Source organism: Poromitra crassiceps (genome assembly GCF_964638095.1).
Source record: "Poromitra crassiceps genome assembly, chromosome: 18".
Lineage (NCBI taxonomy): Eukaryota > Metazoa > Chordata > Actinopteri > Beryciformes > Melamphaidae > Poromitra > Poromitra crassiceps.
Window position 1 is genome coordinate 6,508,505 of NC_139636.1, and position 15,000 is coordinate 6,523,504.

The window sequence follows — 15,000 nt, forward strand, 5'->3', positions numbered from 1 at the left end:
AAGCATATAGAAGACACACATCGTATGTCTTTTGATTTGTTTATTGATTAATTGATCCGACAATATTATTTTTTTAAAGCAGAATTTCTGTATTTTTAAACCTGGATAGTTGCCAGACAGACCCATCCTGAGGGCCGCTTCTGGCCCCCAGGCCGCATAAGGCCCAGGGCTGTGGTAGAGAGTCAGGGTTCGAGGGTTGGGTAGAGGGAGTGGATGAGGGGGCTCTGGGTGGTGGGAAGGACTGTGGTGAGGGAGGGGGGTGGTGCTTGGAGAAATGGGCAGTAGCTACTGTAGGGATAGGAAGGTCATAGAGAGTCGAGGTTCGAGGGGTGGGTAGGGGGAGTGGTTGAGTGGTTAGGGGGATCTGGGTGGTTTAGTGGTAGGGGGAAGACCAATGTCCACCTTGAAAACGATTAGCCGTGTTGTTGCCTAAAGTGTCATATGGCTGAATGGCCACACCATGGCACTGTGGGCTTCTTCAAGGTATTTCTGCTTGTATGAGTCTGGACAGACATGGATGTAGACTGCTGACTTGTTGGCGGAGGCATACATCCACCATGCATGCGGTATTTCTAGTTCTGTTCATACTTCCTCATGTAATCCCTGAATTTTGAACCAGAATTCCCTCCATACAAGTCTGATGGCTTGTGCAGACTAGTACAGCATCACTGAGGGATACTTTGTGAGTGACAGGGAGACGGGTAGATAAGCAGCAAGACTCTTGGCTGTGCTTTACTCCCTCCTGACCTTCAGGCCTGTCCCCATCTCTCCCACTACCTTCCAGGCAAGCAATGCTACAAGGGCCTGATCACCAACATCAGCAACCCTGTGGTGACTAAGATCAGCCCCGACGGTAAGACCTACACCTCTGGTTCCTGGGGCAAACAGGCCCAGGAGGACAGCCAGGGCGAGCGGAGCAGCTACTGGGTTCAACCTCTGGTCAACGGCCACGCCTGGGGCAACTACGTGCGTCTCTACTTGAACTACGAAGACTTCATGGCCTCGACCAACCACCGGATCTTTACCCTTGCTCCATCCTATACGCACGCCAACACTATCGAGGGTCCCAGCGCCGTCCTGTACGGTAAGGCGCTGTACTATCACTGCTACCGCTCGGCCGACGTCTGCCGCTACAACCTGACCGACAAGTCTGTGACGCGGGTGACACTGCCAGGCACCGGCGTGGGCTTCAACAACAAGTTCCCCTACTGTTACTACGACTGCCGCGCCTACAGCGACGTGGACGTGGAGGCGGACGAGACGGGGCTGTGGGCCATCTACGCCACCGTGGGGAATCACGGTAACATCGTGGTGAGCCGGCTGGCCTGGGACAGCCAGACGCTCAACGTCACGCAGACCTGGGAGACGAGGCTGTTCAAGAAGGCAGTGAGCAACGCCTTCATGGTGTGCGGCGTGCTGTACGCTACTCGCTACGTGAGCGAATACCGCGAGGAGGTTTTCTACGCCTTCGACACGGCCACGGGCAGGGAGGACAACTCGCTGGCACTGCCGCTGGAGAAGGTGGCTACCGGGGTGGCCAGTCTGAGCTATAACCCCACCGACAGGCAGATCTACATGTACAATGATGCATATTTACTGGCCTACCAGGCCGAGTTCCTTTCTGAGGCTTCCACAGTTTGATTTGTTCATGTCGGCCATATCTGATTTACATAACACCCAGAAGATGGTGAAGCACAAGGAATCGGAAGCAAGTTTTTGGATAGGTAAAAAATGTAATCAAAATGATCCTTTGTTGTTGTCGAGAGAGAGGAGCAGAGGTGAAAAAATCAACAGCAACATGGTTTGAAGGAACATCCATACTGTGCCTGCTGTAGTGTAATATTCCCACTTATTATATGATGTGGAAAATTTTAATCTAAATTTATTTCAGAGTGTTATTACACTGTGGTAAAAAAGATAGTAAAATTCTTACATTATCGGCAAATTGCTACTGATAAAGTTATGCTAATGTTAGCTTGCTAGATGCAGCAAACCAACTGTCAAAGAAGTGCTACTAAAGATATGAAGTAGAAAGTTAGTATATTACAAAATACTAAATATAAAGGCTGTTAATGCTGACAATATGAATTCAGCGCAGCTGGTAAAAAGAAAAGAAAAAAGAACTAAACTAGCTCCATTACCACAAGAGCTATCATTGAAACCAGCTCTCCAGTGTGACTGACTTCTGACTGGCTGATTGCTTGCTTGATTGATTGATGATTGATTGATTGATTGATTGATTGATTGATTGACTGACTGACTGACTGACTGACTGACTGAAATATTTTTGTCATATATATGTTACACCTGAATAATTTCACGTTGACAAATTTAGTATTTTATAGTTGATGTGTTAGGCTACACAATGAATAAATAAAAACTTGGTCAAAAGGCGATGTGTAATGTGTCTATTATCTTGACCTTCAGTCATCTCCTATGCTTTTTGAATTGGGTATATTGAAATGCTAAAGTAGTTTCTACATCCTGCATGTAGCATGGTTAGCATGTAGCACAGTTAGCATGCAGCACAGTTAGTGGGGAGGGGATGGGAGGATTGTGGTTTGTAATTGAGCAGACGTCTGCTTGTAGTAGTAGTAGCAGTAGTAGTACCTGTCATGCACTGTAGAGGGGGCTCTGCAGCCACACACTGCAGTGGGGGGAGGACAGATGTTTGTGCTACTCTGGCCTGGTTTCCAGGCTCTGGCTGGCTGCCTGGCAGACACACCCAAAGCCCTGCTCACATAATGACAGACCTGCTGCCTAACAGCAACCCAACTGGCTCGGGACAAAACTTCCTCGTCTTTTACCGTGTAGCAGCCGATGTGGTCAGGTTGATTCAAACATCATAGTTGATTCCATGTTTCTGCCAAGGCAAAAAGGGCTGGTTAGGATACCTATAACATGCTCTGTAATGATATGTTGTGCTTCTTGAACATCTTGTTTATACTCTCTCCTCTTTCATCATGACACACACACCACCCCTTCCATAGAAATGACCACGTCAGCTAAAAATGGTGGTAGAGAAGTGCCACACCACTCCAGGGTATGTCAAATTCAAACAGGCAGCCATGGCTGATAGCCCCACTCAGCTGAGTCCCAGGCTGAGTCAATCTAAATGGCTCGAGTGGTTCTGCGACACCTTGCACAGGTGTTGAATTCAGATGGATCTGCTGCTGCTGCACTTGTCTTCCTCGTCCTCCTTCCACAGGGATCTGACATTATGTGAAGAGATCTGTGTCTCAATCGGACTGTCTCACAGCGTGACCCCGCCTCCATCCTGCACCCAGCGTGACCCCGCCTCCATCCTGCACGTGACCCCGCCTCCATCCTGCCCCCAGAACAGTTAAAAGTTAAAGAATAATATAAATATATAATATAATAAATAAATAAATAAATAAATAAATAAATAATATATATATATATATATAAAACAAAATAAAAGACAGATACTGAACAAAAATCCTTCTATTTCCTATATATATATATATATATATATATATATATATATATATATATATATATATATATATATATATATATAGGAAATAGAAGGATTTTAATATATATATATATATATATATATATATATATATATATATATATATATATGTATATATATATATATATATGTATATATATATATATACCAAGTAGAGACTGTATGAGAGGGTATTGGACAAAGTCAGAACACCTCAATCACTCCTGCTAGAACCTCATCGATGGATTCCGTGGACACCAGAGCCAACTACTGTAGATTGCATGTAGCCGAGTTAGTATACGATCACCCTTAAGCACAGTGGGTTTTCTCGGCTCATCACATTGGCTATTTTTGCCACCTAGACTTTGGTTTTCCTTCGACAAGACTCCTTCCCGTACTGCCCGGGGGCTCCTGAATGTATTTTGTCCCTTTGAAGTGCTGTGCAGTATTGTCACCCCTATGCCCCCATCTCCTCAGAAGGCCCTTTGTCAACCCTATGTCCCTATCTCCTCAGAAGGCCCTTTCTGGGGGTTTGCACAGCCAAACATTTGAACCTTTGAATGGTCCAAAATCCTTCCCAGTCCTCCTCAAGGTCTATAAATGGAGTGGAGTAGCGAATAGCGATTTGTGAAAGTAAATGGCGATTGATAGACCTTGGTCGTCCTTGGACTTGTAGATACTTTGTATTTATCAAGCAGGTTACCCAAAACAGAGCACTCCAACACTGTCGTATTGTGACGAGAACTTCCATCTTTCTGTTCCTATCCTGGAATTTCTCTTTTTTATAGGCAACAATAGCGTCGGGTGTAGCCTCATCTTGGTATAATGATATTGTTTCATGTGTATTACTACTATAGTTCTTATTACTGCCGTTACAATTGATTTGTATTGAGCAATAAGTTCTTTTTGTTCTTGTTTGGATTGTTTGATATTGTCAGAGTGAGTCTTCCCTATACGAGCTTGTTTCTATTCACAAAAGGTAGGAGGACTCTTACCTGCTTTGTCGTCATTCAGATGTGCACTGTAAAGTTTAAATATGATTATATAAATACACAGTAAGCTGTCTCTGTCCATGTACTGAACAAGTAATGAAAAAGAAATAAAAGACGTCATGTCAGAATGTTAAGAGTGAGACATCCGATCATTTGTCCTGCACAATCACATCAGAAAGTCAACAGTTTTGAATCATGAATGTAAGACAGATTTGCACTCTCAACACAATAGACCAATAGTCTTGTAACAAAAGCATATTTCCTTTATTTCTTCTTTCTGAGACTCGAGAATTAAAGCACCATCACGGATACTAAGCAAAGACATAACCCAGCAGGCATTTATATTCATCGATTTTACACCAACTTTGAAAACTGTAAATAGTGCACCAAAGTGCAAGTTGAAAATTGGTAGTCCACCTGCATCATTTGCTTAAATCGGGAACTAAATATCTTTCTGATATCAATTCAAAATAATTATCCAACCGCACACTGTTAGACGTTGCTAATTTACACACATCTTTATTTCTCTGAGTTATTATAACAATAGCAAAGAATAAGCAACACTTGTTGCTTTCTCAGGTTCGCTTAGTGATGATGAATTTTTACCATGATGATGAATTTTGACCATGCCATATTGTGAAGATCTTGCGCTTATGTGATTGAACTTAACCACATCCTGCACCTTGCCATCTAACGAATGCTTGCTGGGAATGCAAATATATTTTATTTTGGAAATCACACAAGGATAACTACAGAAAATTGCTACAGTGTATCGGCGTTGAAAGCATTCATCGAATCAATCAGCCAAACACCACCTTGTAGGAGGCCATGATAGACTCGCTGTAGGCGTGCAGCATCTGGTCTGTGGGACTATAGTTGAGGGAGTATATGTTGCCAGCCATCTTCTGAATCTGTACGCCGATGTTGAACCTCTCCACACCTGTCGAGGTGTCGAAGGAATAGAAGATCTCCTCTGTGTCTTTGCTGACGTAGCGCGTGGCGTAGAGCACACCGCAGGCCATGAAGGTGTTGCTCGCCGCCTGCTTGTAGAGCGAGGTGCGCCAGGTTCGGCCGATGGTCGGCGTCTCGCCCTCCTCCACCCGGGACACCACCAGGTTGCCAAAGTCCTGGGAGGTGGTGTAGATCACCCACACACCCGACTCGTCGGTCTCCAGGTCCAGGTCGGTGTACGGGTAGCATTCGTCGAGGCGGCAGAAGTTACCTTTGGAGTTGAACCTGCAAAAGAAAGGAGATGGAGCAGTAGTTAGGGAGAGTTTTCTTTCTAAAAACATAAAGTAAAACATCTGGAAATTCAGAATATGTATTTGCTTGGATTGTTTTAGACAATGCACGTTTTCACGCCTATAGACACTTTATTCCCATCATGTATGGCCTTCTAAACCTGCATGTATATAAGGGGTGAATTCAAATTAAACTAATTTGTTTTCTTCATTTCCCATAATTGTCTTTCATTTCCATATATTGCATTTGTCTCGTCTTTTTTAGTCTGTTTCACCTTTCTTCCTTTTTATATGGACTCCACTTACAGTATTATGTCCTTGAAATACTGGAATGTTGGGTTACGTTATGTTTAGTTCCTGCTGTTTACTCAATCTATTCTTCTTTGCTGTATCTTGTATTTGCTGCTGCAATTTTCCCCATGGTGATCATTCAAGTTTAATACTGTACCTAATATCTTGTCATGCCACAACTATTCTACAATATACTACACTAGCATTATACTACACTCTCATTTTCTAACTTTAAAAATATAAACCTTTGTACACAAAAGTGTAAAGCTTCATTACTTTTTGGGAGGGTTTTTATCTAGCATCAGCAAAACTCTATTTCAAAGAAGAAGAAAAGAGAACCTGGTGCCTTTAGGCAGCTGTCCGGAGGTAACAGATTTGGTGGTGAGGTTGAATCTGCAGACAGCATCTCGGTTATAACAGCCGTAGTACAAAGCCTCCCCATAGAGAACAGCATTTGGCCCCTGGATGGTGTTGGTGGTTGGGTTGGAGGAGTGGATCTGAACATTGCCTAGAAGAAGGAGAGGCAGAAGATGGGCGGAAAAAGGTTAGTGAATAATATACCGTATGTTTTAATAAGAAACAAATCAGCCAATGGCTGATGGATTGATAGTTTCTCTCCTGTATCTGTACTGAGAAGCATCTAAAGCGCATGTTGCTCCCAGTCAGGAACAACTATCCATGGTGCATTCCCAAAGCAGCAATTACTATAAGCCTAGATACTGTACTTCCAACGGGGAAGCACGAGCAGCAAAGGAACGTTGGGTGTGGAGCTTAGCCTCAACCCAAAGGATAATATAACACAACAGTAAACAGCTTGTCCCCTACAAATGATGCTGTTGCCATCTGGGCCAATCAATACCTTGTTTTAACCTGTAATTGTAGCACCCCCCGTTGGCTGATCAGTGTACTTTTGAAAAGCTAGGCAAGTGGTGGTGAGATGCATCATTTCCCCAAGTTTTTTTTTTTGTATCAATCTTTCTTTCTTTCTCCCATTTTCTCCCCAATTGTGCTTGGCCAATTCCCCCTGCTGTTCCTTGGGCATTACTCCACACCCTCTGCCAATCTGGGGAGAGTTGTAGACCAGCACATGCTTCCTCCAACACGAGTGCTTTTACCTCTACACTTCCCAGTTTTGTTTCTGATCTGCGGTGTCTGAGATATTGTGCACTATGAACAAAGGACAAAGGAACAGATGGAATCCAGTCCACAAAACTAGCATCAGGTCCGCTGTTTGAAATCTTTGTGATGACTTTAAGGGGATTGAACTCCATATACCTCCATTTCTCAGTGTACTATCAGGACACTAACCATCAGACCACATCTACAACACATCTAGACTTTACCTGGAACGCTCACCCCGACGATCAGGGAGCTCAGGCTGGAGTAGCGGCGTACAAAGTTGGCGAATACGTTGCTGGTGGTGAGCATGACCCGCCAATACCAGTTCTCCTTTCCCGCCTCGGGTTTGGGATCACGACCCCAGGATCCAAACTTGTAGGAGCCAGGATACTCTCCTGCTGTGTAGACTCTTGGTCCAGTCACGTTCACAAAGTGACCGTAGGGACAGATACCTGAGGGCAGCGGGGGGGAGGTCAGTGTGGCTTTGCTCACAGGAAGCTTCAGAAAAGGTTTGGGACATACCATGTGTATAAAGTATAAAGTAAGTGGTGTATAAAGTACTCAAAAGCCATACTTGAGTAAAAGTACATATATATCATTATGTACTGATATGTACTTGATATATACATATAGTGGAAATCTTCCTGCGTTTTATAGCAGTTGGCAATTTATTTATTTTAGATTATTTTGCGGGCATTCTTGCCTTTATTGGATAGGACAGTAGGCAGGCAGGGAAGGTGGGGAGAGAGAGGGGATGACATGTGGAAAAGGACCACAGGTCAGATTGGAGCCTGGGTCAGCCGCGTGAAGGCCTAAGCTTTAGTGGTAGCCAGGTGCTCTACCAGGTGAGGCCACCGGGACACCCCTGGCAAACAACGTTATGTTGCATTACAGCCATCAACTGCAATGGAGTGTGGATCGTGATTAACGTAACTTGCAAACTAGGAGCACTGATGATTGCTTGCAGGCTACAAAATTTATTCTGATTTTACTTTGTAACTAAGATGCTTCGGGGAAATGTAGTGGAGTAAAAGTGAAAGTAAGTTGAAAATATAAATACTCAAGTAAAGTACAGATACAAAAAAAAACATAAGTACTGTACTTAAGTATTATTACTTTGTTACATTACACCACTGGTTGGGTGCAGGTTATATGGAGGTTTGGGCGTACCACTTGCAGCCGGCCGTGTGGGGCGGGTGGTGGGGTGATGATGTTCGTTCCTGCACTGGTCCAGGTCTCTCCTCAGACGCTTGTTGGCCTCATGCCGCTTTACCGTCTGCGTGCTGTCATAGACTTCCAGCTGCTGCATCTTCACTTTCAGCTCCTGTATCTGAAATACAGCAACGTGACGGACAGGATCATACTTACTGATGAAATGCTGGAATGATTTCAATTACATCAATTAGAATTCTGATTATCATAAAAATTTCCAGCAAAGGAACTCAACTGGAGTAACAAAGAATATTTTCTAGAATTCTCAAAATGCAAATATTTCTCATGCATTACATTTATTTGTAACAAACAATAAAACTCAAAACTCACATTTGTATTTTAATCTCCCTTTAAACTGATGATCTATCGGCAGCATACAAACAACAACTCTGGGGTTTTTATTGCTGTCATCACTATCGCTATTTTGTAATGGAACAGAAATGACAATAAGGCCATTACTATAGTTGTCAGCTGCAGGACGGTATGTCACCAATATGGCGCTGTCCGGGGTTAGCGATTTACTGGCCTCTACTGGCAATTATTAGGAACTGCAACAATATTGGCACTTGTGGAGTTTTGTTCCTTTTCCCCCCTTTGAGCTTGGTGAGAGGTGTGAATGTAGACGTTGAGCTTGGTGAGAGGTGTGAATGCACCTGTTGAGCTTGGTGAGAGGTGTGAATGTACCTGTTGAGCGCACCTGTTGAGCTTGGTGAGAGGTGTGAATGCACCTGTTGAGCTTGGTGAGAGGTGTGAATGTACCTGTTTTAGCTTGGTGAGAGGTGTGAATGCACCTGTTGAGCTTGTGAGAGGTGTGAATGTACCTGTTGAGCGCACCTGTTGAGCTTGGTGAGAGGTGTGAATGCACCTGTTGAGCTTGGTGAGAGGTGTGAATGCACCTGTTGAGCTTGGTGAGAGGTGTGAATGTACCTGTTTTAGCTTGGTGAGAGGTGTGAATGCACCTGTTGAGCTTGGTGAGAGGTGTGAATGCACCTGTTGAGCTTGGTGAGAGGTGTGAATGCACCTGTTGAGCTTGGTGAGAGGTGTGAATGTACCTGTTTTAGCTTGGTGAGAGGTGTGAATGCACCTGTTGACCTTGGTGAGAGGTGTGAATGCACCTGTTGAGCTTGGAGAGAGGTGTGAATGCACCTGTTGAGCTTGGTGAGAGGTGTGAATGCACCTGTTGAGCTTGGTGAGAGGTGTGAATGCACCTGTTGAGCTTGGTGAGAGGTGTGAATGCACCTGTTGAACTTGGTAGAGGTGTAAATGTACCTGTTTTAGCTTGGTGAGAGGTGTGAATGCACCTGTTGAGCTTGGTGAGAGGTGTGAATGCACCTGTTGAGCTTGGTGAGAGGTGTGAATGTATATCTGTTGAGCTTGGTGAGAGGTGTGAATGTATACCTGTTGAGCTTGGTGAGAGGTGTGAATGCACCTGTTGAGCTTGGTGAGAGGTGTAAATGTACCTGTTGAGCTTGGTGAGAGGTGTGAATGTACCTGTTGAGCTTGGTGAGAGGTGTGAATGCACCTGTTGAGCTTGGTGAGAGGTGTAAATGTACCTGTTGAGCTTGGTGAGAGGTGTGAATGCACCTGTTGAGCTTGGTGAGAGGTGTAAATGTACCTGTTGAGCTTGGTGAGAGGTGTGAATGCACCTGTTGAGCTTGGTGAGAGGTGTGAATGTATACCTGTTGAGCTTGGTGAGAGGTGTGAATGTATACCTGTTGAGCTTGGTGAGAGGTGTGAATGCACCTGTTGAGCTTGGTGAGAGGTGTAAATGTACCTGTTGAGCTTGGTGAGAGGTGTGAATGTACCTGTTGAGCTTGGTGAGAGGTGTGAATGCACCTGTTGAGCTTGGTGAGAGGTGTGAATGCACCTGTTGAGCTTGGTGAGAGGTGTGAATGTACCTGTTGAGCTTGGTGAGAGGTGAGTTGGCTGTGAGCCAGTGTGGTGCTGTTGAGCTTGTAGATGAGCTGCAGGATCTCCACCAGCTCATTCTCGATCACCTGCAGGCAGGGTTGGGATGGTTACTTTAAAAATGTAATCCGATACAATTACTAATTACATGTTAAATCTAAAATGTAATCCAAGAATCACAATGTTAAAGTAATGTAACTGATCACTCTCCCGTTACTTTTGGATTACTTTTGAATTTCCTGCATTTGACTACTGCAGTCTGGGGACATGCCCCCCCGCCCCACAAAACCCTCCAGCTCTTTCAGACCTTATGTGTTACATTACAGCAGGCTTTCAGCCAACCTAGTGTCGCCTGTTTCTCATTAATAATAATACAAAGTGAAAATAAATAATAAATAATTGTTGTGAGACCGGGTTAGACCAGAGTGGTGTTGTGTGAGCCAAGTGTTGTAATGTTTGTGCATCGTTCTTTATTTTAAAATGTATTTTAAAATTGTAATCCTGCTAGTAATCACAATTTTTTATTCAATGTAACTAATCTTGATTACATCTTTTTTCTGTAACTATAAGGGATTACAGTTACTGGGTTTTTTTTGTAATCAGATATCAGATTACGTAATCCCGTTAAATCTGTTACTCCCCAAACCTGCCTGCATGCTGATGGCTCCGTACAGCTCCCCGTCATCCTCTCTCTCCAGCACAGACACATCTGCCTCCAGCTGGGGCAGCCGCCGCTGCAGGCCCAGCAACAGGCTGTCCAGCTCCAAACTCTGCACAGACAAGACAACAGACCTAGGTTGAACTAGTGCCATTAGCCTTTTTCACCTCAGCCATTTTGTGTCTAAAATGCAGGAAGTAACACAGGTGCAAGCAAGGCATTAATGAGGGCCTCTGGAACACCTAAATGAATTGGAAGTTGGAAACCCTCATTAATTTTTGCTTGCACCTGTGTTGTGTTGTGCCTTTTAGACACAAAATGCCTGGTGAAAAACATCAGTAAAGTGTATGTTATATGTGATGTTTATATAAAAGGTCAATAGGAGTCAATATATTTTGTGTTGGGTTTGTATTTCTCCCATGGCACAACCAAGGGCATCACGAGGCAAATGCAGGTCATGCAGCAGGCAGTCCAGTAAAGCTTAGTGAGATGTTGCTGCATGGCCTCTAGAGGGCGTCTTTGACTAAGAGATGGCCTCTCGCCTATGGGTTGAATACCACTAACTGTGTTGGTCTTGACCCCACTTTTCACACAACCTTCAACAATGGGTAGTCAGTCAGTCAGTCAGTCAGTCAGTCAGTCAGTCAGTCAGTCAGTCAGTCAGTCAGCTACTTTCACTCTTATAGGCCGGTCCCATGGGCCCGGCAATAAACACTGAGATATTTCTTTCATATGGGGATGACTGATGGGGATTCGTAAAGAGTAACTACTGTTACATCCAAACCCAAATCTTATCTGTGGTGAAGCCCAACAACTGTGAAGGAGGGTTAAACTGACCATCTGCTATAAGCTTTGGTGCCAGAAGGTGATATACAGTATATCCCATCCAATAGAGGTCCAGTGTGACTGGACCAGAATTAATTTTTAATAAACAACCAATATTAAAAATCCTGCATAGGGTCACAGGAATGAGTCCAGAAGTAGCACTTCCGGCTCGCACATGTTAAAGGAAATGGGGTTTTTGTATAGGGGATTTTGGTTAAATTAATGAAATAAAAAGCGTAAATGCTTTTTTTTTTTAACCCAATTTTTCAGAAAAGTCAAAAGTCATAAAAGTTGTCCTCGTTCATGAAGATTATCTTACTGAACACAAACTTCCGCTGTTTCATAAACTTTTGTTAACCACAGGTCCTATTTCACTCATTCACTATACTTCATGGGTATTTGGAATTGCGTCTTGAATGACCGTTCTGTTGCACTTTTCTGTGTGGAGGGAAGTGTTTTTTCTCAGAGTTCTGAGTTTGGACTGCAGCAGTGCAGCATATTGGCACTAGTTACCTTCTGCCGGGTGATGCTGCTGGTACACTTGGCTGCACCGTCCACCACACTGTTGAGTTGGTCATCAGGGAAGAGCTGCTCTGAGCTGGTGAGGTCACACACACAGCTGGGCAAGGTCTCAACCTGGGAAATAAGAATTTTTGCTAATTTCTTTATTTTGCACACATTAAAACAAAATGAAAACAAAATGAAAGAAAAAAATAGATAGGAAAGAAATATGTGTGTATGTGGTATACGTTTTTAATATTAATTATAAAAAATAAAAACAAAACCTTCTTAATTGTATGAAGAGGCTGTCGCGACCGAAGCCGAAAGGTGTGAACCTAAAAGTGAATTACATTTATTCCGGTGAATCGAGTGCTCCAGGTCCTTCTTGGGTTTACCCATTTATTTCTGTTGTGAATACTGTGTCCTGAGAGCACCGACCTCCCTCTGTGGAGGGGCTGAAGCGCAAGAGACTCCTCTACCTTTTTAAGTGTATGTTTTATATATACTGTATATATATATATATATATATATATATATATATATATATATATATATATATATATATATATATATATACAGTATGTATATATATAACAGGCTGTGTAAAATTATTGTGAAATAAAATAGGATATATGAATTCATATATACTTTATGGTATAAAACATAATACAAATATATAGAATGTAATAATAATGTACAAAATAAATCATATTGTTATCTTATATCATTTGTATACTGTAGGATGACTTCATCTTGTGTTGTAGTCCTTACCTGCTGGCTGATGGTGAGCAGAACACAGAGTTGGATGATCACAGACAGAGTCATGGTGGATCAGACAGCCGAACTAAATGAGTCTTCCTGCGAACCGTTTGAATAAAAGGACGGAGCTTCTGACCTCCAGACACTCCCACTGGGCTGTCCCCTGCACGTGATGTGTGTGTGTGTGTGTGTGTGTGTGTGTGTGAGAGTGTGTGTGTGTGTGTGTGTGTGTGTGTGTGTGTGTGTGTGTGTGTGTGTGTGTGTGTGTGTGTGTGTGTGTGTGTGTGTGTGTGTGCGTGCAACGGGGGGGGGGGGGGGGGGGGGGGGGGGGCGGTGTCCACTTCATCCTTGTGGTTGGGGTTACAATCTCTGCGTTCTGCATGTGTGGGTTGCTGATCTAGCAAGATGGGAAATGGGAAGAAGTTAAAGTTGAAAAGTGTAGCAACTTCCTGTACTGCAATTGTCAGATAACGACTAAAGTGCCTTTAAAGCGTAGCGTAAGGAAGACAATTTAAGGATGCAGGAATAGATGTGGAATGTAACATTCAGGAACGTGTATCAGGAACAGAAACCTTCGACTCTGCAAAGAAAAATGAGGCCATTTCTTAGCAGGGTTGGAGATTTGCAAATGACAAATCTTGGCAGTTAAGCTCCGGTGTGTTGCTTCAGATGTTACCCGATGTCACGTGTATCATGATGACATCAGGGTGTTTCCCCACAGTGTGCCATGCATCCAGGTACAGAGTGTGATGACATCAGGGTGTTTCCCCACAGTGTGCCATGCATCCAGGTACAAAGTGTGATGACATCAGGGTGTTTCCCCACAGTGTGCCATGCATCCAGGTACAGAGTGTGATGACATCAGGGTGTTTCCCCACAGTGTGCCATGCATCCAGGTACAGAGTGTGATGACATCAGGGTGTTTCCCCACAGTGTGCCATGCATCCAGGTACAAAGTGTATCATGATGACATCAGGTGTTTCCCCACAGTGTGCCATGCATCCAGGTACAGAGTGTGATGACATCAGGGTGTTTCCCCACAGTGTGCCATGCATCCAGGTACAAAGTGTATCATGATGACATCAGGGTGTTTCCCCACAGTGTGCCATGCATCCAGGTACAGAGTGTGATGACATCAGGGTGTTTCCCCACAGTGTGCCATGCATCCAGGTACAAAGTGTGATGACATCAGGGTGTTTCCCCACAGTGTGCCATGCATCCAGGTACAAAGTGTATCATGATGACATCAGGTGTTTCCCCACAGTGTGCCATGCATCCAGGTACAGAGTGTGATGACATCAGGGTGTTTCCCCACAGTGTGCCATGCATCCAGGTACAAAGTGTATCATGATGACATCAGGTGTTTCCCCACAGTGTGCCATGCATCCAGGTACAGAGTGTGATGACATCAGGGTGTTTCCCCACAGTGTGCCATGCATCCAGGTACAGAGTGTATCATGATGACATCAGGGTGTTTCCCCACAGTGTGCCATGCATCCAGGTACAGAGTGTGATGACATCAGGGTGTTTCCCCACAGTGTGCCATGCATCCAGGTACAGAGTGTGATGACATCAGGGTGTTTCCCCACAGTGTGCCATGCATCCAGGTACAAAGTGTATCATGATGACATCAGGTGTTTCCCCACAGTGTGCCATGCATCCAGGTACAGAGTGTGATTACATCAGGGTGTTTCCCCACAATGTGCCATGCATCCAGGTACAGAGTGTGATGACATCAGGGTGTTTCCCCACAGTGTGCCATGCATCCAGGTACAGAGTGGGATGACATCAGGTGTTTCCCCACAGTGTGCCATGCATCCAGGTACAGAGTGTGATGACATCAGGGTGTTTCCCCACAGTGTGCCATGCATCCAGGTACAAAGTGTGATGACATCAGGGTGTTTCCCCACAGTGTGCCATGCATCCAGGTACAAAGTGTATCATGATGACATCAGGTGTTTCCCCACAGTGTGCCATGCATCCAGGTACAGAGTGTGATGACATCAGGGTGTTTCC

At 44.2% G+C, this 15,000-nt stretch overlaps 2 protein-coding genes across 2 annotated transcripts in view; one reads left to right on the top strand and one right to left on the bottom strand.

The window, feature by feature from the left end:
- LOC310793309 (olfactomedin-like) overlaps positions 1–1,820 on the top strand; it is an 8,351-nt gene extending 6,531 nt beyond the window's left edge. The window contains exon 5 of the mRNA XM_083655108.1: positions 785–1,820. Within this exon, the coding sequence (XP_083511234.1) occupies positions 785–1,641 (857 nt within the window). The 3' untranslated portion in view covers positions 1,642–1,820. The remainder of the gene's footprint in view (positions 1–784) is intronic.
- A 3,450-nt stretch (positions 1,821–5,270) lies between these two features.
- Positions 5,271–13,078, bottom strand: LOC310793168 (olfactomedin-4-like; the record flags this gene model as incomplete). The annotated part of the gene is made up of 8 exons (XM_083654927.1): positions 12,997–13,078; positions 12,238–12,360; positions 10,892–11,011; positions 10,232–10,330; positions 8,292–8,451; positions 7,346–7,573; positions 6,342–6,510; positions 5,271–5,706 (listed from the first exon to the last, which is right to left on the bottom strand). Exons 1-8 carry the CDS (start codon positions 13,048–13,050, stop codon positions 5,271–5,273), a joined length of 1,389 nt encoding a protein of 462 aa, XP_083511053.1. The 5' UTR covers positions 13,051–13,078.
- Positions 13,079–15,000: the final 1,922 nt, after the last annotated feature.